The sequence below is a fragment of the Heterodontus francisci genome, chromosome 3 (assembly GCF_036365525.1).
Source record: "Heterodontus francisci isolate sHetFra1 chromosome 3, sHetFra1.hap1, whole genome shotgun sequence".
Lineage (NCBI taxonomy): Eukaryota > Metazoa > Chordata > Chondrichthyes > Heterodontiformes > Heterodontidae > Heterodontus > Heterodontus francisci.
This window is the reverse complement of record NC_090373.1, coordinates 100,387,168-100,413,119: the sequence shown is the minus strand read 5'-3', so window position 1 is coordinate 100,413,119 and position 25,952 is coordinate 100,387,168. Positions and strand designations below refer to the sequence as shown.

General features: G+C 44.7%; 1 protein-coding gene across 1 annotated transcript in view; it reads right to left on the bottom strand.

The window, feature by feature from the left end:
- Window positions 1-18,506: 18,506 nt before the first annotated feature.
- tmem244 (transmembrane protein 244) overlaps window positions 18,507-25,952 on the bottom strand; it is a 56,299-nt gene continuing 48,853 nt past the window's right edge. Inside the window, exons 5-7 of the mRNA XM_068028562.1 lie at window positions 20,502-20,546; window positions 20,240-20,358; window positions 18,507-18,614 (exon numbers count right to left, since the gene is read on the bottom strand). Of these exons, the coding sequence (XP_067884663.1) occupies window positions 18,507-18,614; window positions 20,240-20,358; window positions 20,502-20,546 (272 nt within the window). The remainder of the gene's footprint in view (window positions 18,615-20,239; window positions 20,359-20,501; window positions 20,547-25,952) is intronic.

Sequence of the window (25,952 nt, the reverse complement as noted above, 5' to 3'; positions counted from 1 at the left end):
AGGTGTGGATTATTTTCAATCTGATGGAGTGAAGGTCATAACTGACATACGCAAAACATGTTATTAAATTCAAAGCCAAGAACAAAGTCACATATGGCTCGAATATATTTACGCTGCAGAAGTAGTTTGTAAATTTGACCTACACACAGCTGAAAGTTGGCCCACCATTGCATATATTTTTCAAAAGTATAAAACATTAGCAGTTCTGAACAATACAATAATGTGGGTCCATTACAGGCAGAGTCAGGAGAATTTAAAAATGGGGAAGAGAGAAATGGCAGAGAAGCTAAATGATTACTTTGTGTCTGCCTTCACTGGGGAAGATACAAGACATCTCCCAGAATTAGAGAGCCAAGGGATGAGGGAGAATGAGGAAATGAAGGAAACTAGTATTAGTAAGAAGGTTGTATTGGAGAAATTAATGGGGCTGAAGGTTGATAAGACCCCAGCACCTGATATTCTACATCCCAGAGTGTTGAAAGAGGTAGCTATGGAGATAGTGGATGCATTGGTGATCATCTTCCAAAATTCTATAGATTCTGGAAGGTTCCTGCAGATTGGAAGGTTGCAAATGTCAGCCCACTATTTAAGAAGGGAGGGAGAGAGAAAACAGGGAATTACAGACCTGTTAGCCTTACATCAGTCATTCGGAAGATGCTAGAATCTATTCTAAAGGATGTGATAAATGGACACTTGGATAATAATGATCTGATTGGGCATAGTCAACATGGATTTATGAATGGGAAATCATGTTTGTCGAACCTGTTGGAGTTTTTTGAGGATGTTACTAAAAGAATTGATAAAGGGGAGTCGGTGGATGTGGTATACTTGGATTTTCAGAGGGCCTTTGATTAAGTCCCCCACAGGAGGTCGGTTAGCAGAATTCAAGCACATGGGATAGGAGGTAATATACTGGCATGGATTAAGGGTTGGTTAACAGGCAGAAAACAGAGAGTAGGAATAAACGGGTCATTCTTGCATTGGCTGACTGTGACTAGTGGGGTACTACAAAGATCAGTACTTGGGCCCCAACTGTTCACAACATATATCAATGATTTGGATGTGAGGACCAAATGTAATATTTCCAAGTTCGCAGATGATACAAAACTAGGTGAGAATATGTTGTGAGGAAGATGCAAAGTGGCTTCAAGGGGATTTGGATAGACTTAGTGAGTGGGCAAGAACATGGCAGATGGAATATAATGTGGAAAAATGTGAGGTTATCCATGTTGGTAGGAGGAACAGTTGTGCAGAGTATTTCTTAAATGGTAAGAGATTAGAAAGTGTAGATTTGGAAAGGGACCTGGGTGTCCTTGTCAATAAGTCACTGAAAGCTAACATGCAGGTGCAGCAAGCAATTAAGAAGGCTAATGGTATGTTTCGCCTATATCGCAAGAGGATTTGAATACGGGAGTAGTGAAATCTTGCTTCAATTGTATGGAACCTTGGTTAGACCGCACCTGGAGTACTGTGTGCAGTTTTCGTCCCCTTACCTTAGGAAGGATATTATTGCCATAGAGGGAGTGCAATGAAGGTTCACCAGACTTGTTCCCAGGATGGCAGGACTGTCCTATGAAGAAAGATTGGGGGAACTGGACCAGTATTCTCTGGAGTTTTGAAGAATAAGAGGTGATTTCATTGAAACCTATAAAATACTTAAAGGGATAGACAGGGTAGATACAGGTAAGATGTATCCCCTTGTTGGGGAGTCTAGAACCAGGGGACATCATTTCAAAATAAGAGGGAAGCCACTTAGGACAGAGATGAGGAGAAATTTCTTTACTCAGAGGGTTGTGAATCTTTGGAATTCTCTACCCCAGAAGTCTGTGGAAGCTCAGTCATTGAGTATATTTAAAGTAGCGATTGACAGATTTCTAAATACCAGTGGCATAAAGGGATGTGAGGATACTATGGGGAAAAAGGTATTGAAGTGGATAATCAGCCATGATCATATTGAATGGCGAAGCAGGCTCGATGGGCTGAATGGCCTACTCTGCTCCTATGTTCCTTTGTTCCTATGTTCCCATCAGGGACCTCCCTTATACAACAGTAGATGGCAAACTGTAAGTTCAAGGTGAGAGAATTGTTCCCTGAACAATCTGGATGGAGATGTCCTCCTGCTGAGAGCCATTCTTCCCCTCCTCCTCCTACTCCTCTCTCTTTCAGCAGCTTAACTTGTTCTATGTAACATCTACTCATTCTCCCTGTCATGCTACATTGCAAGCGGGATGAAAACTACTGCACCCATGTCTAGGAGCAAATGGTTTGGGCAGAACCCTTGACGTCAGGACAATATCTTTCAGCACGTGTTCCATGACTGCCTGTAGACTTCAGCAGCTCTACACAACCCTGGGAACCACCAAACATTCGCAGCAACAACCAGTAGAAATCAATCAGCACCTAACCTGCAAGTAGTTGATGATCCTTTTAAATAGTAGTGGTGGGGATCCTTCCTGCTGCTGAACATGCATTCAGCTGTGTGTGTTTAAGAGAGGGCATTGACTTGAGCGCTGAGCTCCAAAATGGCAGTAATGGCATCACTTCATCATTACACAATGATTGATGTCATTGTTAATATCAGGTGAGGAGAGGTCACAAGGCTCCCATCTCGTCCTTCCTCTTATTAACCACAATAGGGTTTATTCCTTTTTGAACAGTGCTTACCACTTCAGTGAGTGTTTTACCTTTTACCTTTGTTGTGATCCTAAAAGAACCAATCGGACATGTTTTCTTGAGTTTAAACAAGAAAGAGGTGAGTTTATTAGACTTAGAAATCTAAACTTGATCTAAATAAAAATAATAAAATTACACTACACTTTCACACACACACACACAAACAACAATCACACACACACACACAAATTGATTACAGAGTGATAAGGAATAGATTTCTGTTGGATTAGAGTCCAGAACAAATAAAAATACTACACAGTCTGTGATGACTGGTAGCTTTAGTGGTCTTTCAGTTGAAATTGTGGTCCTGAAGTTTTTGCGTTGATAGTTGTTCTTGGAGGCAGTTGAGCAAAGGGCTTTCTTCTCAGTGTCTTTGTCTTGGATCGAGCTGCTGGCAGCTAGGCTTCACAAGCCCCGCCAGGCCTTCTGGAGAGAGAGAGAGAGAGAGAGAGACAGTCCTTCTGGCTTCTGCACAGATTGAGTCTCTGGCTTGCCTGCTTGTCCAAGGGAAACTCCGAGCTTTCATAGAGATGGGCAACATGACTGTCTAAGTGTATTCTCTGGTGCCTTCTAATGAGATTCAAGTTTAGGAATTTCAATCTCTCAAGCCTCATGGAGGGGTTTGCCCTTTCAATGTTAATGTCCCAGAATGGCTTTGAATGTCTTGCGAATTAAAGCAATCACAGATAGTACAATAAATAGGGCAAGCCATTGTTTTGGGTACAGGGTAATCAGACATGTGTCTCCATTTTGATGTCTTGGAATGTGCAAGGTTTTCAAATGCAAATAGTGGTGGCCATTTTTAAATGTGGCTCAGTCTTTGTAAAAGTTATCTGTAATATTCCAGTTTGCCTTTTTATTTAAGTTTAATGTAAGTTGCCAACCGATTAATTAAAAATCCTCATTTGGCATAGTATTCTTTCTTGACATAGAAACATAGAAAATAGGATCAGGAGTAGGCCATTCGGACCTTCGAGCCTGCTCCGCCATTCATTATGATCATTGCTGATCATCCAACTCAGTAGCCTGTTCCTGTTTTCGCCCCATACCCTTTGATCCCCTTAACCCAAGAGCTATATCTAACTCCTTCTTGAAAACATACAATGTTTTGGCCTCAACTGCTTTCTATGGTAGCGAATTCCACAGGCTCACCACTCTCTGGGTGAAGACATTTCTCCTTATCTCAGTCCTGAAAGGTTTACCTCATATCCTTAGACTATGACCCCTGGTTCTGGACTCCCCCACCATCGGGAACATCCTTCCTGCATCTACCCTGTCAACTCCTGTTAGAATTTTATAGGTTTCTATGAGATTCCCCCTCACTCTTCTGAACTCCAGCGAATATAATCCTAACTGACTCAATCTCTCCTCATACGTCAGTCCCACCATCCCAGGAATTAGTCTGGTAAACCTTCGCTGCACTCCCTCGATAGCAAGAACATCCTTCCTCAGATAAGGAGACCAAAACTGCATACAATATTCCAGGCGTAGCCTCACCAAGGCCCTGTATAATTGCAGCAAGACATCCCTGCTCCTATACTCGAATCCTCTTGGTATGAAAGCCAACATACCATTTGCCTTTTTTACCGCCTGTTGCACCTGCATGCTTGCCTTCAGCGACTGGTGCACAAGAACACCCAGGTCTCGCTGCATATTCCCCTCTCTCAGTTTATAGCCATTCAGATAATAATCTGCCTTCCCATTTTTGCTACCAAAGTGGATAACCTCACATTTATCCACATTATACTGCATCTGCCATGCATTAGCCCATTCACTCAACTTGTCCAAATCACCCTGAAGCCTCTCTGCATCCTCCTCATAACTCACCCTCCCACCCAGTTTTGTGTCATCTGCAAATTTGGTGATACTACATTTAGTTCCCTCATCTAAATCATTAGTATATATTGTGAATAGCTGGGGTCCTAGCACCGATCCCTGCAGTACCCCACTAGTCACTGCCTGCCATTCGGAAAAAGACCCATTTATCCCTACTCTTTGTTTCCTGTCCGCCAACCAATTTTCTATCCATCGCAATACACTACCCCCAATCCCTTGCGCTTTAATTTTACACGCTAATCTCTTATGTGGGACTTTGTCGAAAGCCTTCTGAAAGTCCAAATAAACCACATCCACTGCCTCCCCCTCATCAACTCTACTAATTATATCCTTGAAGAGTTCTAGTAGATTTGTCAAGCATGATTTCCCTTTCGTAAATCCATGCTGACTCTGCCCGATTCTTCCACTGTTTTCCAAGTGCTCTGCTATAAAATCTTTGATAATGGACTCTAGAATTTTTCCCATCATGATCTGCCTACTCTGCTTACTTCTGACACACTCACTGCGTGCGTGCTAAGGCCCTCACCAAAATGGCATCTGATGTGGTTCACAACAGAAGTGTGCACACATGTGCTGAAGACACCATTTTGGAACCAAAACAGCACTGGTAGTGCTGAAAAAAAAGGGAACAACGGAGCCAAATTTTGCAGCTACCATGTTTTCTTAGCACATGGTTTTAATTCTTTTGTTACATCTCCCATCCCATACAGTCATCGACTTGTACACACCAGTGTGTGTGCCTCTTCTGATGCCTATTAGAATGGTTAGGCTGTCATGCTATTTTAGCTCAGAGATGTAAATTCTAAAATGAAGGCACTTAGAGTTAAAGGTTAGATTCTTCCCCTGAGAATTGAACAATTCAGTCAACCATATCTTTGTCTGACTCAGGATGTTTAAAAGCTATGTTAACCCAAATGAAACATTATCTAACAAGCATAAACAAATTCTTTCCAAAGGTCACAAGATTATTTCACAGAAAGTGATCTGTGTTCCGATCTCTTGTGTACAGTTACAAAAATTACAGTCAACTACGTGAAAAGATAATGAGTTAGAGATGCTTCATTATACCATGCCTCACCACTGGTTCTTGCGTTCTGCCGAGGTGTCATAAGCCACAGTTGTAATACATGGCCCATATCATCCAGCATCCAACTGTTGAACCACCCCTCCTTTGGAACAGTTCAGTAACATTGGGTTGGCACTGAATTTATGAATCATGCGTAAACCCAGGGAGGTGGGCATTAATATGCCAGCTGCACATGACAACAAAAGAACCTTCAACAGTGTACCCCACATACTGCCAAATAGTGTTCAAGTGATCACGTGGCTACCATCAATTATTACCTCCGTTCTTCGGGAATTGTTCAACTTGGTGGAGGCAGTGTTTCCTTCAGGATTGCGGGCACTGCTCCACCTCGAAGTTAATAAGCAGATGGGCATTTCCAAACAGTGACTCTGCTACCTGTTATAAGTCTCTCTGAACCAAACAGCAACTCATTTCTGCAGTATCCCCGGTTCGAGGTATTGAAGGTACCAGTGGTATAACAATTGAGGGCAGTTGTGGCTTTCAGAGCCATCGAAGGTCAGTGTTTAATGAAATCTTTGCAGCTTGTCCTATAAGAGGCAGCACATTCTGATAACCACCTGCCTGGATTGCTTCAATCTGACAAGGCATTCCTTCTCTATCCGAGACTGGCAACTGTTCCCAAGGCTGTACAACATCCGAATCTCTCCAGCGCCCCAACCCCCTCCAGATTGTGCGCGTGACAGTCAATGCTCTTTTGCCTCCACTCTGCCCATCTGGAAATGCAGTAGGTTAGAAATTGCAACAGCAACACTACAGTAGTATTGTTCCCTTCTGCAGAAGTAAAATTGCTTGAACCCAGTTCCGACATTCCAATTGACACAGCAAAATTTATTTCCCAGCAGAAGACAGAAAAGAAAATGCGTTGGGTGTTTTTATTTATTGGAAATAGTAAGTATTGCAATATAAACTAATGCCAATGGATCAGTATTATATTGTTGGAACTGGCGGAAGGTCATCGACCTGAAGCATTGGGCTCGATTTTAATTCTGTGCAGGTGGATGAATTTTGAGTGAGTTAAAATCGAGCCCATTAACTCTGTTTCTCTCTCCACTGACGCTGCCTGACCTGTTGAACCTTTTCATCATTTTTTTTTTCAGTTGCTCCCTATTTCCCTAATCAGTTCACTTAATTTTATTGAACACCTTAATCTGCTCACCATTAACGTCCTCATCTCCAGGGAATATAACACAAGTCACTCAGGGCAGGATTTTCCCTTCCGGGATGGGAAACTGACATCGGGACCATTTCCGGGGCCCGATCCCACCCCAGGCAGAGAAGTAGTCACAGCCTGTGACTTTCACGGAGGCAAGCAGCTAATTGGCTGGGGGGCAGGTTGGGTGGACAATTACTGCCCACAGGGGTAGAAATGGAGGTGGGACTGAAGTAGTGCAAGCCCCATTTAAACTCACCATGGCAGCATTACTGTGGCTTCCATTTGCTAGAGAAAATGGAAGGATCAGGGATCGTGGAAGAGAGACAGAGGGCTGGCATCCAGGGAAGGGCTGCCCTTCCCTTCTCTAACACAGAGCTGGAGGTCCTCCTTGAGGCACTGAGGGACAGGAGGGAGGTCCTCTTTCTGGAGGGTGGAAGGAGAAGGTCACGCTCCCAAAAAAAGCCGGCATGGCTGCAAATGGCTGAGACCATCAACTGCCGGAGTGTGGTCTGGAGGAACTGGGTCCAATGCTGGGAAATCTTCAATGACCTTCTTCACTCTGACAAGGTGAGTGCAACGCCAGATCCTGATGACAGGCCGCGGGGTATTCAACCTCCAACTGAGAGCCTAGGAGCACTGTTGCTCCTGAACATGGGAGAAATGTGTGCCCAGGGTACTGATCTCTCAGCAAGGATCATAGCCAAAGTGCTGGTAAGGACTTGCCAGCACTGATATATTCTGCCTGTTATGTTGGTAAGCCACTGGAATTGGCTATAGAACCTAGCAGTGCCTTATATCTCTCTCTTTAGTCCTTGCAGGCGAAATGGGCTCACAATGCTCAAGAAAGGGCTCTGACAGCAGGAGTGCCCCAACTCCACTTCATGACTGTCATGGAGGAGGGAGCCGTGGAGAAGGGAGCCATGGAGGAAGGAGCCATGGGGATCCCAAGGGTGGCCACCAAAGAGCAAACTGGGGAAGAAAAGATGGGCATTCCTGGTGGAGAGGATGAAAATATATTGCAATCTCTCGATGAAGAGAATGGAGTTCACTCTTCCCCATCTGACAGCAAAAGACTCAGCTGAATTGGGAAGCCTCAGCAGTGCAGAGGGTTCTGCTGTCGAAGACTAGATCTCATGATCACTTCTTGTGTCTCCCTCAGGTTCCAACCTGGAGGGGGAAGGACAGAGTCCTGCAATGGCACTGGGGCAGTCGCAGGCAACAGAAGCAGCACAGCAGGCACCATCCTCCACCATTGCAGGTACACTCACATCGGTGGGTCCTCGCTCACGATTAGATAGGGAGGCACTGGGGAATGAGCACATCACGAGTGAGCAGGAGGAGGTGAGAGAGGCAGAGGCAGCTGTGGACAGTCCCCCTCAGAGGATTGGGACTACAGACACAGTCATGCTCAGCTGGGCACAGATGAAGGGCCTCAGAAGTCAGAATAAAGGAGGTTCTGCCTGGACCAACAGCAACAGATGTATTCCCACATGCCAGAATTCCCTGAGGCAGGGCCATGGGCTGAGAATGGAGAAGTCCATTCAGCTCATCACTTGTGCACCATGGCTCAGGGCTTTGAGCGCATGTGCTCCTCCATTGAGAGAGTGGCCAACCTCATAGAGAGCCAAATGTGGCAGCACTTGGAGTGCATGTGGGAATTGTGCACTGAAGTTCACAGAATGCATTCCACTATCTAGCTTGGACTGTTCGGTGGTGCTTATGGTGCAGAGATGCTTAGAGCGGATGCCAGTTGTGCACCAGCTGGTGGTCCCTGCCAGCCATCTGGAGCACCAGCCTAGTGCTGAGGCAGTCACCGAGGAGGATGAGAGTGCCGCCCCTCATGGGGAGCCATCATCATCATCGGCCTCCTTGGTTCCTCTGACTGAGGGGTCATCTGTGCAGCTGGGCCCAGTGACTGAGGCTGCCCCTGCGATGAAGCCAGTGTAGCAGCCACTGGAGGTTCCCCACAGAAATATCCATGATGAGAATGACCACAACATGCATAACAGCCGCAAGCAGAGACAACTGAGCAGGCTGCCTTCACCTGCTCCAAGGCCACAAGGGAAGCACCGCATGGAGGTGGCCAAGAGCAGAGGCCACCACGTTAGGCAAAGCACTGAGTATGGGGTTTGCCTCACCTGAAAATGTGCACTTTTTCACTTTTGGAAGACACTGTAAATGTTGACACATGATGCCAGACATGTGAGCTTCCATTCTTTAATGCAAAACTTGAAAAGGTGGTGAATGGAAACAAGGGTCTTTGAAGGGGGGCAGATCTGCATCATTCATCGGTGGTAAGGCTGTGTCTTCAATGTAAGTGTTCTCACAGGGAGTTCCAGACCATGTCATCCTCCTGGGTTAGAAGGGCACAGCTGAAATGTGCTTGGATCAGATGATCCCTGATATTGACAGCATTCTGACAAGACCCAGAAGTCCTGTGCTGGGCCTGGCCACCTCGCTGTGCAGCTAAGTCACCTCTGTGTTCTGCACCTTCCTCCTCCTCTCCTCGTCTTCCTCCTCCAATAAGCAGTGTCAATCTATTGATTCACCTTCTTCAAGGTCAACTATCATCTGGAGAACCATGTTATGAGAGTGCAGCAGACCACCATAATGCGCGAGACCCATGGAGGAGTGCACTGCAGGGTGCCACCTGACTAGTCCAGGCACAGGAATCACATCTTCAGAAGCCCAATGGCCTGTTCAATGGTGGTCCTAGTGAGCAGATGGCTTTGGCTGTAGCATTTCTGTGTGTCTATCTTGGGTTCAAGTAATGGGGTGAATAGCCATCTCTTCGAGTGACATCCCTTGTCCCCTAGAATCCATCCATGAAGTTTGGGGTTGAAACGAACAGCTGCGGCAGCCCGGCTGGCAGAGGATGAAGGTGTCATGGCAGCTGCCAGGAAAGCAAGCACACATGCAGGAAGCTCTTGTTGTGGTCACGGACCAGCTGAACATTGAGGGAGTGGAACCCCTTCCTGTTGATAAATCTCACTGCCAATCACTTGGCATCTTGATGGCCAGTTGGATGCAATCGATAATGCCCTGCATGCAAGAGAATCCAGCAATGGAGGTGAAACCCAGTGCCCTCTTTGCCTGCGAGGCCCCACCTGCCTGAAATTGGATGTACTTTCCAGTTCTCGCAAATAAAGCATCAGTGATCTGTGAGATGCAATGGTCTGCTGTTGTTTGAGAGATGCTACCAAGGTACATTGCTGATCTTGGAAGGAGCCAGGGTGAGATGTTCAAGGCTACAGTGACTTTGATGGCGACTGGCAAGGCATGCAAGCAGTGCTGCGAGGTGTGAGGTCTTCCACGACAAGGGCACAAATCTCAGTGACCATTTGCCTGGATAGGCTCTGTCTCCTGCGGCACTACTTCTTCCACATGTCCAGATAGCTCCATCATCGGCAGTAGACCCTATGCCTCCGTTGCCTTCCTGCCCCATGTCCCTCTCCTCTGCCCTCCTCATGCCCAGGGCTCTGCCTCTGCTGCTGAGAATGTTGATCCCATTCCCCACTATATCCAAGATCTGAGAACCATGTTCCCATTACCAGCTGCTGCCTTCCTTGTGCTCAACTGGACTCCCAATAATGTCTGGAAGCCTAACCCTCTCTTCTTATGCCCCTGCAATACCAGGAGGGACATAACCCCCTGCTTTGCCCAAGGGCATACAGACCACTCTCCCCGCAATCTCAACATACCCAATGGCGCCTGTGTGCCAATGGCTGAGTGCCCCTTTCAGACATGTGCCCTAAGTTAATGGTGTGGCCATGACTAACTCCCCGCTGTGTTGCTGCCTCCATGCACCTGGTCTGCTGCTGATCCAGCGTGCAACCTGTGCCCTCAGCAAAATCACAAACTGGCCCTCAATGAGCTGACAATAAGCTTGTTAAATACATTAATTGGCTTTATTCCTGAATCAGGCAGGTTTCCAGGGCCTGCCTTCTCCCGTCCTCGTGAAACTCGACAGCGGCAGGAATAGCGAAGGGAAACCAGCATACCTGCTGGCAGTGCTATATTTAGTGCCCACCCACTTCTGTTCCCGTTCCCATTGGAACCTTTAAGAATCCTGCTTCCAGTGCTTCAACATAGATCAGTTTCCAAGACCAGTGCATACTTCCTAAGGTGGGGCACCCAAAAATAAACACAATAGGGAGTGCATGGAACAGAGTTCTCCCCTAATACTCCAAACAGGAGTATTTTGTTGCTTTTATATTCTAAACACTAAAATTATGAAGCCTGACAACTGTTTGATTATTTTTTTCCAACTGTGTATTAGCTTTTCTCAGGTATCTAACTCTAAAATCTCTTTATTTATCTATTCCTTAACACTCCATGTTTTCAATTATCTCAATTTCAGACATGGATTTGGTGAATTACTGCAGTGCATCCTGTATATAGTGAGTCTGTGATAAAGAGGTTGATGTTGAATCTGCTGGCTGAGGCTTTGATCAAATGCATTGCTTTGACCTTAATGACATTGAGCCTCTTGAGTGTTATTGTAGCTACACCCATCCCAGTGAGGGGTGAACATTCCATCACACTCCTAACTTGAACTTGTAAATGACAGATAAGCTTTGGTCAGTCAGGGGGTGAGCCATTCAACATAAGAGTACCCATTACCTATCTGGTCTTGTAGCCATAGTGTTGCCATGGCTGCAACAGTTATTTTTCTAGTCATTGTTAGCCCACAATGGTGGGGAACTTTGAAATATTGATGTTGCTGAATGTCGAAGGAAGTATTTGGGCTTTCTCTTGTTTGAGATAGTCATTCCCCAGCTCTTATATGATGCCAGTTATGGCTCACTCAGACACACTCTTGTCTGAGTCAGTAAGTTGTGGGTTCAAGCCCCCCTCTAGAAACATGAGCACACAAATCAGGCTGAAACTCCAGTCTAATACTGTGGGAGATACTGTCTTTCAGATGAGACATTAAACTGAAGTCCCCATCTGCCCTTTCAGATAGACATAAAAGATTCCGTGGCATTATTTCAAAGAGCAAGGGAGTTATCCCTGGTTCCTTGGCCAATATTTATTCCTCAATCAACATCACAAAAACAGATTATCTGTGGGAGCGTGCTGTGCACAAATTGTCTGCTGTGTTTCCTACATTGTAACTGTGACTACACTTTAAATGTACTTTATTGGCTGTAAAGCACTTTGGGCCATCCTGTGGTTGTGAAAGGTGCTATATAAATGCACACCTTTCTTTTCTTTGAATGTTGCCTACCAGTCATCAGCCAAAGCCTACATGTTGTCCAAGTTCTTCTATAGGCTATCATGAGCTACTCTGTTATCAGAGTAGTTGTGAATGGAGTTGAGTACTATGGAAATGTCATTGAGTAGCCTTAGTCCTGAATTTATTACCAAAGTTCACTACCTTGCATTTTATTAAAGATTGCAGTTGCCATAAATCTGCCTACTCGTATAATCTATCTATGTTCATTAGGAATTTTCTGCTCTCTTTTTCACAATTCAGTATAGTGTGATGGAAATCACACATGCCAAATGGAAAAATATTAATTTCATTGTATGAAACTCTGTTTGAGAACTTTTTACTGGATATCACAAATAACTTTTTAAAAAAGCAGAACTGAACAGCTAAAAATAGCCATGCACATTTTCATTTGAGAAGACAAAGGCTGGCTGAGAGACAGAAGTAAATTACCTCATCTAGCTGGAACAATAGAGGTGCTCCCTAATTCAATTAATGATTGATTTTGTCAATAATGATGATCAAAAGACATCGCCACCCTTTGACTTTGAAAGAGCCAACTCACACCTCCCCCCCCGCACCAAGTATGTCTGAACAGCCTTGAATTTCAAAGATCCTTCCAGAAGTTGCTATTTCAAACAAAGAGATGGTCACATGACATACCTGCTGGTGTAAGACTGAGGTTTTTGAATTGTGCCTCAGGAAAGGAACTGAACTCCAAGAGAAAGTATCTCTATCTCTCTGTGTCTTTCTCTCCAGCAAAGTCCCAGGGAAACCACAGTGGCAGCTACTATACCTCAACACTACAGAACTTTACCGGCAACCACCAAGAAGACAGATAAAACCTATTTTCGGTCTCCTGGAAGCAAAGAAGCAAGCCTGAAATTGTGCATGTGGCTCCAGCAAGGACTCCAAGACTTTAACTTCAATTAAGGACATTACAACCCAGTATCTGAATTCCATTTATTACAAACTTTACTTCAACTTCCCAACTCTTTCTTTCCCTCTGTATCTATTTTAGTGTGTGTGTGCCTCTTGTATGCATGTGAGCTTGGATGTGTCATGTATTTTAATAATTTTAAACGGTTTAGAGTAATAAGGTTAATAAACTTACATTTTTCTGGTTTAAACTCAAGAAAACCTGCTTGATTGGTTCATTTGTAATTATATTCAAAGAACAGTGAGCAAGGACTCACTGAGATTTGTAAGCTAAAATCACTGTGTTTAAAAAGATAAACTCTGTTACAGCCAAACTAGAGAAGGGGCGAGAGGGGAGCCTGAGACCCCTTCCTCACCTGGTCGTAACAATTACTAACAAGAAGATAATGTGAATATATTACTCTTTATTCCCTAATCCAGATCATGGGCTAAGTTTTATGGCCCCCCACAGGGACAGGAACGGAGGTGGAGGGTTGGCATAAAATTGCGTGGGAAGGCACGGGGAGAAGTTCCCGTCGCTTACCCGATGCCTTCCAATTTCAGTCACTTAAGGACCTCTTCCCACCTCCACCTTAATTTAATTGAAGGCAGAGGGGTCTGTCACAGCATGGAGACACCACCAGGTTTTACCTATCAGGGTCCGGGGGTCCCTCCTTTGGGGTCAATCCAGGGCCTCCATAAGGCCTCCACCCCCGACACCAGGTAGACCCTCATTAACCCCCCCCCCCCTACATGAACGGTTCCGGCAACCCCGATCCCATTTACCTGTCCCGGGTTCTCCATCACTCTTGTCCTGTGCAAGGCCTCATGTAGTACTGGCAGTGGCCACCACTCCCGGTAGCACCAACGGTACCACAGAGTTTCTGGCCTTCTGATTAGCCGGCAGCTTTGAAGGCGAGAGCTTGTCCCTTAAAGGGATGGCGTCCCTGATGGTGGGCAGTTAATTGGTTGCCCGCCATTAAATACACCCAGAGGTCCGATGGAGAGCCCCGAGGTGTGGTCTCCCCCACCTTCCGGCCGACTGCCGGGACCCTGTCGCTAAAATAAAATCAGGTCTCATATGTTTGAGAGAGACAGAGAGAGACAATAGTACCTCAGATCTAATTAATGGGGACTCCACTTGTCACTGCACCCAATCTATGAATGTCCTTTTATTCCAACTCTCTGTCTCTATCTCCTAACTAATTTTCTATCCATCCTACGAGGTTAGGTACAATTTCATGTATTTCAATTTTAGCTCGCAATTTCTTCAGCAGAAATGTACGGCGGAGCACTAAGCCATACCATGAAAGCCCTAGAATCAATCCCTGGTACTTGCTCAGTTAGTTAATACTGCCCCAGGAAATGGTACACGTGGCTTTTGTTTCTCTAGTCTGGGAGGTGGGGGAGAATTAGCCGAGACTTCTCTTCTTGATCACTATCTGGTGACCCCTGGTGTATATGTGTGGATGCTGAAGATGGCATTGAACTGGGCTGTGATATTCCCTGCAGTTGAATTGTCTGCCAGCACCTGCTATTTGGGTCATACAAGAAGAATAGCCACTTGGCCGAGTAACTGGGTGGCTGTCGATGCCCAGGGAAATGTACCATAATACAAGTTAGTGTCTTCAAGGAAGGAGGAGGGGAGAAAATCATAAATAAATGTAATAGTTTCTGTAGCGTTGCAATATATACTTTTGTTGATGAAGAAATGATCCTGCTTTTCTGAAGATGGAGATAAGACTATGTGTATTACCAACATTATGAACTGAGCTGTTCCTTGTGGTGATTCATCCCAGGATGTGATTGTAAATCTGCTTTATTGGCAGAAATATTCTTTAATGAACATTTTGAACATCTCAGCTGCAAAACTCCTAAAAATGTTGATGCTACCGTGATAGTATTTCAAAACATACAAAAAGGCACAGAAATAAAATGAATTGCAAAAATAAATATGTCCACAATTCATATATTGAAAACAACAACCACAGCCTTACAATAAAAGTTACATAACTGCACCACAAGATGGTACTATTCAACTTTTCTCCATTCATTTAATGAAATCGTAAATGAATGTCCTATTGAACATATTCTGCTTTAACAAAAGGTATACAGATTTCATTTTTAGCACTTCCCTCACTCTTTGTATATGTATTATTTTAAGGGACTGATTTTGATGTTGATGTTCCGAGGGGTGGGGGGAGGTGGTGTGGTGGACCAGCAGTAAGTGATGGCCAAAGGGACATGGACAGACATGGCACACTTCCAGCACGTTCCACATGTCCAGTGTCTCTAGAGGGGGGAGGCCAGGAAAAGCATCTTGCGTAAGCACCGTTTTATGTCACATTTTTTAAGCCAATATTTAAAATAGAAATTTGCTATGTCAACATGCTGTCATATTGAGCTGAAATTTACGCCGCCCCCAGCGGGTCGGATGGTGGCATGGGGGCGGCATAAAATTGAGCGGGAGGCTCCGGGAGGCCTACCCGCCCTGCTTCCGCCTCCAGCCAAGTTTACGGTGATGGGCGGGGGGTGGGAAACAGCCCGCCCGCCCGAGGCCAATCAAGGCCCTTAAGTGGCCATTTAATGGCCACTTAAGGGCCTTCGCCCGCCTCCACAGGTATTTTACCCGTGGAAAGCGGGTGTGCTGGGGACGTGAAAGGCCGCCCAGCAATAGCTGCCGGCCCTTCCGCGCCCCGGGGGTGCCTTGGCAATCAGGCACAGGGTGCCCGATTGAGGGCTGCCCCCACCTCCCAACCCACCCCTGGGACCCAAGACGCACCCCTCCCCACAAACGACCACTCCAGCCTCACCAGGGAAGGACCGATCCTCCTGCTGAGGCAACCTTAACCTAACTTCCTTCTAGGCTCCTTGGTGTCAGCTGGGCAGCAGTCCCAGCAGTGGCCACCGTTCCCGATGGCGCTGCTGGGACTAAGAGCTGCCAGCCCGCTGATTGGCCGGCAGCTCACTGAGGCAGGATCTCCTCCCTCAAGTGGGTGGAAGTTCCGCCTCGGGACAATTAAAGCCCCGGGGTCCGTAAAATATGGGACGGATCCCCAGGCTAGGCGGAAGCGGATTCGCCACCGGCTTTCATGTCGTGGCAAATTCCCGTCCGCCTAAGGTAAATTTCAGCCCATTGTTGTTGCAGACTTGGGCTCATAGGTGCAGCTGCTGCAGTTTCCTTAACCGCTCTTAAACTGAAGATCTCATCTCCAGGGTGCAGAATTTGGGGCAGGAAATCAGCTTACAGAAAGTATAATAAACAAACTTAAATTTTAAAATTTTAGTTGCAAATTTAAGAAAAAATGCTTTTCTGCTGCAAACTTAAAAATGTTAAAAATGTGACCCGGCTGCCTGCCTCGTCCCCACTCTTCCTGAATCAATTCCTGGGTTGTTTTATATTACTTACTGTTATATATCCACTGAGTAAGTCTAGCATGAGTCTTACTGTAGGTAGCCATTGTGGAACTATTTTTTTACACCTCCCCAGCTGACAGGCAGTATTCAATATACAAAATCTTCAGGCAGTTCAATACATTACACTTACTGGGCTGAATTTTATTGGGGCCCCGCGGCAGCGCCTTTTGAACTTGGCGGCATGCCCGCATTCGCCGGCCACAGCCCAGCGCGGGGGCTCATTTCCATAGAGGTCGCATGCCACCCTCACCGCCCCCCACCAACCTCCATATTACATGGGGATAGGTGGGACATTTGGCGCAGTGAGGTTTTTGACAGCTGTGCAGCAGGTGCCGGGGCCCGATTTTAAATGCCCCAGCACCTGCTTCCTGACAGCTGTCAAAGAATACTAACCTGACTGCTGAAGAGTGGGGCTGCTGTCAATCTGGCAGCAAAGCAGAAAGTGCAGGAGAAATCCAGAAGGTCAGGCAGCATCTGTGGAGAGAGAAGCAGAGTTAACTTGTCCAAGTTCACAAACCTGAAAGTTAATTCTGCTTCTCTCTCCACAGATGCTGCCTGACCTGCTGAGTGACCCCAGCACTTTCCGCTTTGCCGCCACATACTTACCCTGCTGTATCCCAGTGTCCTGTGAAGTTGTGATCCTCTTCTCCCACTCAAGTGTAACATTCCTTCTTGTAGGTGTGCTGCACCTGGGTGAATAATCATAAATTTGCACATTCCAGGACGTGAGACTTAAATAGACCATAAAAGGTATTACAGAGGTTTACAGAGAACACACTGACACAAATGGGAATGCACGGGTGTCACAGCAATGTAAATACGTCTTTCACTAAATGTTCCTCCCCAACATGTATGTCCTTTTCTCTGTGCGAATGATGTGTGCCAGCATTTTGCACCAATGTCACATCCCTTTGCACCGTTGGCCCATCAGGAGAGCCAATATATGCAATAACATCATTGCCATGTCACCATTACTCATGAGCGTCTCCACGGATGCAGTGACATGAACATTGGCGTAGTCAGCTGCTGCCTCTAATGGTTTATACAGGGATGCTGCAGATGTGGACTGGTGCACAGCAGGTGAGCGAGGGTGATGTGTGGCTTGCACATGCAGAGCTCATGTTGGTTCCTATGGAGCAGACAGCCGTTTGTCTGATAAGCCACTTCCGTACATCCCTAGCTCACTGCTAGCCCTATGAGCAGAGCCTGGGTGCCATCTGCCTTCCCATGCGTCTTTCATGTTGTAGGTGCTCAGCGTCCTCATAGTCCGAGGAGGAATCCTGTTGACCTCTCTCCTCATCATGCCATGCCTTTGTTCCTCATAGTGGCAATGGTTCTCAAGCCTGACACCTCTGCCATGGCATTGCCCATCTTGGCCAACACTCAGAGTGGCACAGCATGACCACATCAAGACCAGCTGAATTGATTGCCCCCATCATCCTTACAACCTTAATGCTCCTGACCTTTCTGGCACCCTCCCCACACACAGGGTGCCTAGTGTGCCATTGCCCCCTCACAAATACGAACAAACACAGAGTGTACACTGTTAACAGAGGGGTGGTTCACAGTACCTCCCTTCATGCCAGCAGAGCTTTCCCACCAGTAATCCAAGACCCCTTCCCTTTAAGAATGCAGAGTGAGACCTCTGTAATGCCCCCCTGCCTCCTTCCTTTAGGTATGCAGAGTGAGACTCCTGAAAAGAAATTTATCTTCTGCTGCAAAACCTTCTGCCTCTGTGGACCTGCCGGCTTTTCCAATCGTGAATGGCTGCCCATTCATCAAAAAATCAGAAAGTGTCACTGGCGAGACGGAAGGTTGCATAATCAGCAAAGGTAAGTACTGTTTACCATATGCTAATTGTGGTGCCGCCGTCGTGCGGCAGTGGGGCCCCGCCGCCACCCGTAATATGCGGCGGGCTCTTCTCAATGTCGCAGGTCGAATAGGCCTCTCCCCGTGGCATTTTACCGGCCCGCACCCCGCGACTCACGGCATCGAGAGCCGGTAAAATTCAGCCCACTATGTACAACGCCAAGTGAAATTTTCTAGCTTCAATACAATAATCCTAAAAGTCTTACATTTACTACACATTCTCTTTTGTTACACTTGCTTCTTGTAACACCATCCCTATCACTCTTTCTCTGTCACACTCTTCTAACTCATGCTGATGTTGCAAGAGATCTGCTAGTACATAATAATCATTGCCTTTTTTATCCAGCTGCCAAATAATAGACCTTATGATGTCTATCCATCTCTTTTAATAGCTGCTGAATGATTGAAGGCTGTTTTTCGATCCCACTTTCCCCACCCCCAACACACTACAAAAAAATTATCAACATGTCTAAACATTACACAAGCAATAACAAGCAGAGTCCAATAGTTCATGTTGTGTGTGTGTGTGTGTGTGTGTGTGTGTGTGTGTGTGTGTGTGTGTACATATATTTGACTAGTTTTGCTGCGAAGCTATTTTGCACATTTCTTTTAAATTGCATTCTACTTTCTTGTTTAAATGTTACATTTCAATGCCTTCGGCTTTTTTTTATTTTCTTAAATATCCTTTCATAACATGCTTTTTTTGTATGTCTGCAAATTATACTTTTTTTAAATGATCCTGGGAGATGCTAAGACTAGACTTACATTACATTGTTACTTTTAAATTAAGGTTAACTTTATATATTTAGAAGCTTTGACTTGTTTACTCTATTGTTATGGCTGTTATAAACTAAGTGCTTTTGCCATTCTAATAAATTAACAATCTGATTTTTAATTTCCGTTAATTAAGATATCACAACTGCAGAATTTATCTTCAGTCAGATTATCAAATGATAACTCTGCAGGATTTTTTGTCTATTTTTCAAGTGTTGGCAGTGATTTTTATTTTTCAAATTAGAATTTTTTTACTGGAAGAAAGTAGATACCTATGAAGGGTGCTATCCTTGCTTTCCCTGTATGATCCAACAGAAGATATTTTCCAGTCAATGCATTGCCCATGGGTGCTTGATGCATTGATCAGCATGAACAGCACTTTCATCTCCTTTTGCATTGAACACTAACTGCAGCATGACATGGCTGTCCAACTTTAACTCACTGCTACATTTCTAAAGTAGAGGGGTTGTTGACAGCAGCTATGTGGCCCTCGTGCAAACCATCTTGCATGTTACCACCACTTCGTTAGGTTGCGTTAGAACAGTTTATTTGGCGATGTGACTGTGCCAAACATTTTAGTTGTAAGGTCTTCTTTGGCCTCCTTGTCTCGAGAGACAATGGGTAAGTGCCTAGAGGTGGTCAGTGGTTTGTGAAGCAGCGCCTGGAGTGGCTATAAAGGCCAATTCTAGAGTGTAAGGTACAGCTTAAATATGTGCACTGCTGGGGTATGAGTGTGGCAGATAAGCAATGAAAGAGTTGTAAGGTTCTTTTACCACTGGCCCATGCCAACCTGCAATGTGAAACAGGTTAGCAGGCAAGACTTTGTGATATATAATCTGATAAATGGTTCTAATGGATATTCATATCTTGGTAGCTTCCTTAAGATGCTTTCTTCCATATTTTTTCTCAAGTGTATGCAGTATTTGGCCTGGCTGCCTGGCTGCCGCACCCTGCCAGGCATGTTGCTGTCCTCTGAGAAGGGATGCAAGATTGCCAAGCAGAGCAACTTTCTTCACATCCAACTCATGCAGCAGAACACCTGCTTTATCACCCATCAAACAGGGGTTCAGGCACCGTGCTCCTCCTTCTCCTGCCTCCATTTTTTTAACAGACCCTTTTTTGTCTCTTGGAAAGATTGAAATATGCTTTTGAAATATTTACAACCTTTATAAAAGCTCTTCCCTCTGCATATGGTCACTTACCTATAAGTGATGAAATCCCTTTAAATTTTAGCAGCTATTATGCCCTCCCCTTTATTAGGTTCCAGCACCAGGCTGACTGTGGGCTGAGAACTCACAAGGTACTTATTCATTAGAGTCAACCCAGAAACTTTCAGGAGTTCAGCCCAACGAGAAATTGCCATTTTAGTGCTGGGGCTGGAAAATATCTTAATGTTTGTGTGTGGGTAGTATACTCCTGAATTAAATAGTCAAAGAAGAACCCGAGAAGAAGAACCCAATGTGTGCAGTTTCAGTCATGGAAGGCAAAGAAAATTGATAGAATTAGTAATTTCATATGATGCTCGTAACAATATTTGTACATAAAGTTAAAAGTCTTACCTAGAGCCAACCACCAATGCCATACTAGTGGAAACTCAGCCATAACTGAAAAGAAAATGACATATATGAAAGTTTCTTTCTTCTTTAGTGATGCACTTACAAACTGCCCACTCGCAAAATAGTGCATTAATGTTAGCTCTACATAAACTTCAATAAAACCTTAATGTATTTTCAGTCATTGCTTTGAACATACTAATAATGAAGTTTACTTTCATTAGATATTATGTTTCATTAACATCATAAATATTTAAGTCACTAATTTACTTAGTAGAATTATAGAAATGAGAAACACAACATATATGATCATTTACATACAAACACATGTATGTAAAGGGATACATTAGTAATTAGATAGATCCTGATATTCAACAGGGGACGTTCTGATCTCTGGCTGTAACTTTGGCGGGGGATCAGCAGAACTCCATGAACAGGGCTGCTAAAAGGTAGTTTATCCTGCTTTTTTCTGGGGGTCCTGCTGATCTTGCACCAAAGTTTTGGCAGGAGATCAAGATAAAATCTGTAGAAATTCAGTCAAACTCCATTACAGTATACAATTAGGTATAATGAATGCAAGTCATATACCTAAAAGTCAATGATTACTGCTCATTTGGAGAAAGATTTAGGTAAAGTCCTTTAAATATTGCTATAATTAGTTTATTATCATCCTATCGTCCTATGCAATATCTCTGATTGAACCCATGATAATATTGCACCAATGTCTGTACAAATACTAATGCACACATAAAAAACAATTTATTTTTGTTTCCCAGTGTATACAGTGTATACACTAGTTTTAATGAATATACAGAACAGCTAATCAGGTAAAATGCCTTACCTTAGGTAAATCAATGAAGAAATCCAAGGTCATAGGCATGGCCCAGATATGGTGATGAACATATAGGCAGAGGCACTGAATGTGTCAGTTACATAAAAGGAACTGCCAGAATTGTTTCATTAAGTCAAGTTCTGTGCACTGTCCCACTGCAGCAGTGAATTAATACAGTGAATAACTGAGCCATTCAGATCTGTAAGTGCCAGGTAAATCTATGGCCTATACAGAATTACCTGATCTCAGGTAGGTTGAAAGCAGGAGCATGAAAATTGGCCCCTTTACCCCCAGATTAGGGAGGGGAGAGTTGGCCAGTGTCAGCCCATCAGGGCAGAAAATTTGCTTGAGGGACCAGAGGTCACACTCCTGCTCCTCCTGGGCCACAAGTAGGGCTATAAAAAATCACTTACCTGTGGATTCAGCTGCTCCTGTCTGCCTTTAGCTGCTGTGTTTCCCAAGCCCTGGGAAGCCTCACCAACTAGCATTAATTTTAAATCGCTGCCAAGATATCAGGAACTAGATTCTCATTTACAGATTATTTTTACAGATTTCCTTTTCCAGAACCGGTTACTCAAATGACCTCAAACCCCAACCGTAATTAAAACAGAAGCTGGCACATTTATGGTGAGTTTTTAAAATTTGCAGATTTAAACCTCCCACACCACATTCTTTGGGCTCTTGCTATGCCTGTCATGGAGGATTTAAAATTTGGTTATTGCACAGCTCAGGAATTTAGGTGTCTATGAGAGCCTGGCATATGATTCTTCAATATCAGGAGCAAACCCTCACCCGAATTCTCAATATATGATTACGAGTTCTTGGAAATGTTCTATCGTGCACACACTCCTCAGTTGTCCTGAAGGAAATTATTGATGCTGATATTCAATTGTAAATCATGACCAACAACAATATTGCTGTTATTTCTGTTTACAAATAATTGCAAATTCATACTTTAATATTTGTAGATCACAGCCCGATTCAGTGGATGTGTGAGTATGTTTTATTGAAACAAGCATTTTCTGAACAGTGTGAATAAATTGTCTCCAAGTAGTCAGATCTAATCAGAAGCAGTAAGGAAACTTATCAGTGAGAGAGAGAGTGTGTTTGTACAAATTGGCAATCAAACATCACAAATGTGCATGGAACTAGCAGACTGACACCAAGTAGTTTAGTGCGTTTTTGTCTATATGTACAGCACAGGACAATTGATTCCATTGAAGACATTCCTGCCACTTTGAAACATGCACACACAGGCAAGGCAGTTCGAGATGCACTGCAGAATAATTTGGTGGTCTGCCAGTTCTGAACTGTATCATCATTATTGTCATCTTCATGTCATCTGAAGATCAGGAAAGTTACTTATCCTCAGAATAGCCCATACAGTTTAACAACAAAGAACTGGCTGATCTCTTGATCCAGCAATGCAGAGCAGCATTCTCAAGGAGTGCATCTTAGGAAGTCACTGATGTGAGTGTTTTGCTCTTTTCCCACAACCCTGCAAATTATTCCTTTTAAAGTATGTATTTAATTCCCTTATGAAAGTTATTATTGGATCTGCTTCCATCACCCTTTTCAGGCAGTGCATTCCAGATCATAACAACTCGTTGCCTAAAAAACTTCTCAGCTCCCCTCTAGTTCTTTTGCCAATTAGCTTCACTCTGTATCCTTTGTTTATTGACTTTCCTGTCAGCGGAAAGAGTTTCTTCTTATTTACTCCATCAAACCCCTCATAATTTTTACACATTAATGCAATCTCCACTTAATCTTCTCTGCTCTAAGCCCAACTTCTCCAGTCTCTTCACATAACTGAAGTCCCTTATCTCTGGCATCATTCTGGTAAATGCCTCTGCACCCGCTGCAAGGTCTTGACATCCTTCATAAATTGTGGTTCCCAGAAATTAATGCAATACTCCAGCAGAAGCCTAACCTGTGATTCATAAAGGTTTAGTATAACTCCCATGCTTTTGTATTCTATGCCTCTACTTACGAAGCCAAGGTTCCCTTATGCTTTTGAAGTTCTGGATCAAGTTCCATGACTTCAGGTAAGTTCCACTCCAAGAGTAGAATTTTATTTCAACTGACTCACTTGCAGCGGGGATGGAAAACAGGGGGTGGGGGTGGCGTGATTTGTCGTCAGCTGGTCAGGAACCCATTTGTTTCAGCAGCAGGCTTTGCCATGGTTGTTTAACTCAGCCATGACATTAGCATCCCTCTTCCAGATTTTCCAAGCAGAGAGATATGACTGTGAGAAGTGGGATGTGTAGAAAGGCTGGAATGCTATTTCTGATGGCTGACCATGAGGATGGAAACCACACCTGCCAAAGGGAAACATATTAATTTTGTCATATGGAACCCTATTTTGAACTGTTACTGGACATTGAACATAACTTGTTTAAAAAAGACCACAAAGCAGTGGCTGAAAACATGGGTGCACATTTGCATTCTGAGATACAGTTGCCTAGAGAGACAATGGAAGTGCTCCCTGATTCAATTAGCAAGATGGGTTTTATCAATAGTAGTGATCAATATCCTTTGACTGTGTAAGAGCCAGAACTCCACCCTCCACCGAGTGTGTCTGGAAAGCTTTGAAATCCATCAACCCTCAAGAATCTGCTGTTGCAAACAAAGAGATGGTCACATGACTGACCTGCTGTTAAGACTGGGGCTTTTTGAATTGTGCCTGACATAGAAGGGAGCAGACTGCTTTTTGAAGACCAAAGAGAAGCAAAGCCTCTCTCTCTCTCTCTCTCTCTCTCTCTGTCTCTCATGCAAAGTTCCAGGGACCCAAGGAATTAACTTAAGCCTCAAGCCAGAAGACCCTGCAGCCTACTGGTACCAGCGAAATAAGTTTGAAAGTGTGCACTGGGCCCCAACGAGAACTGCAAGACTTAACTTCAATCAAAGATTTTGTATCCAACCCAAAACCAGTAACTGAATTCCATCTAATACTTCAAACCTTCTTTCTCCTCCTCTGTATCTATTTGTGCGTGTGTTTATTGCGTATGCTTGCTAGCATGGTTGTGTCACATATTTTTAATAGTTTTAACTGAGTTAGAATTTTAAGGTGTATAAACTTACATCTTTCTGGTTTAAACCTAAGAAAACCTGTCTGGTTGATTCCTTTACAATTACAATTAAAGAGCAGCAAGTAAGGACTCACTGAGGGAAAGCTAAAAACACTGTGTTTTAAAAGTTAAAACCTATTACGGCCAAACCAGAAAAAGGCCATGAGGGGAGCCCTAGACCCCTTCCTCACCTGGTCGTAACACAACAAATCATAGAATGCAGGTGTGATGATGACCTGCACCTGTCAATGGAAGACTCTCTATCTAAAGGGACCCCAGCAGATAGCAGAAAGGCTTCATCCAACATTCTCTGTGAAAGCTGCAGGAAAAAGAATGATGGAAGGCAGATATGGGAAGGCTACCCACTGTTCTCTGACTCTTCCCTGGAGGTCATGCTGGAGGCAGTGAGGCCAGAAGAGAAAACCTGTTTCTGCAGATGGGAAGAATAGGCCAGCCTCACAAACCAAACAGGGGTGTCTGGAGGGCTCAGAAGTAGTGAGCAGCAAGAGTGTGGTCTCTCTCAGCTGGATACATTGCTGCAAGAGGAGTAATGACCTAATAAGGGCCAGAAAGGTGAGTGGCATAACACTTGCAGATGCCAACACTCAGCCTCTGACTTCCACAATATTCTCCTGCACAGCGCTCCTCAGACAAACACATCTTGTAGCTCCACTCATTCCTCTTTCTCAAGGCAGCTCATCACATCCCCAGCTGAGCAGCCAAAACTCACAATTCCCCTCACCGTATTGCTAACTCACACCCATCCCTCATGGTTAGCCGTCACAAATATCATTCCAGCCTTTCCACACATCCCACTTCTCACAGTAATAACTCTCTGCTTTCTCTCATTGCAGGAGAAGAGAGTGCACAACTCCAGGGAGAGGCACAGAACAGCTGGTGGACCTGCAGTCACAACCACATTCACCACTACGGAGAACAGGTGTTAGAGATCCACAGGGTGGCACAGTCCATGGACATAGGCAATGGAGAGATGGGGGTCTCCCAAAGGCCAGGTGATAGCATTGGATGCCACAGTGACACTTGGCACATAACAGTCACTCATGCTGTATTGGTGTCACCATTAACTGAAATGACATGATTTGCACAATGTAGAGTTTGAACGCTTTCCCATGTCAGCAATACTTCATGTATTTCATCTCCCACAGGTCCTTCAAGGGCAGTCAAGGAGCTGCAGCAGGAGAAGACCAAGGTGTCCGCAGAGGAGAGCGAGCACTCTGAGGATGCATTGTTGCATGACTCATGCACACCCTTCACCAGCACAGATATACACACCTCAGTGGTACTGTATTAGAGATAGCTATGGTGAGGTGCACATCACATGTGATCAGGAGCAGATGCTGGAGACAAGGACAGCAGTGGGGAGCCCTTGTCAGAGAGCACATGCTATTCCAAGCAGTGCTCAGCTCGACACAGATGCCGAGCCTCGGGGGTCATCCAAGAAAAGGGAACTTTCAGGGCAGCATTGTGAAGCTTATGTTCTTCTGTCAGTACTTCCAGAGGCAATGACACCCTTAGAGAGAGACTGGAGGAGTGCAA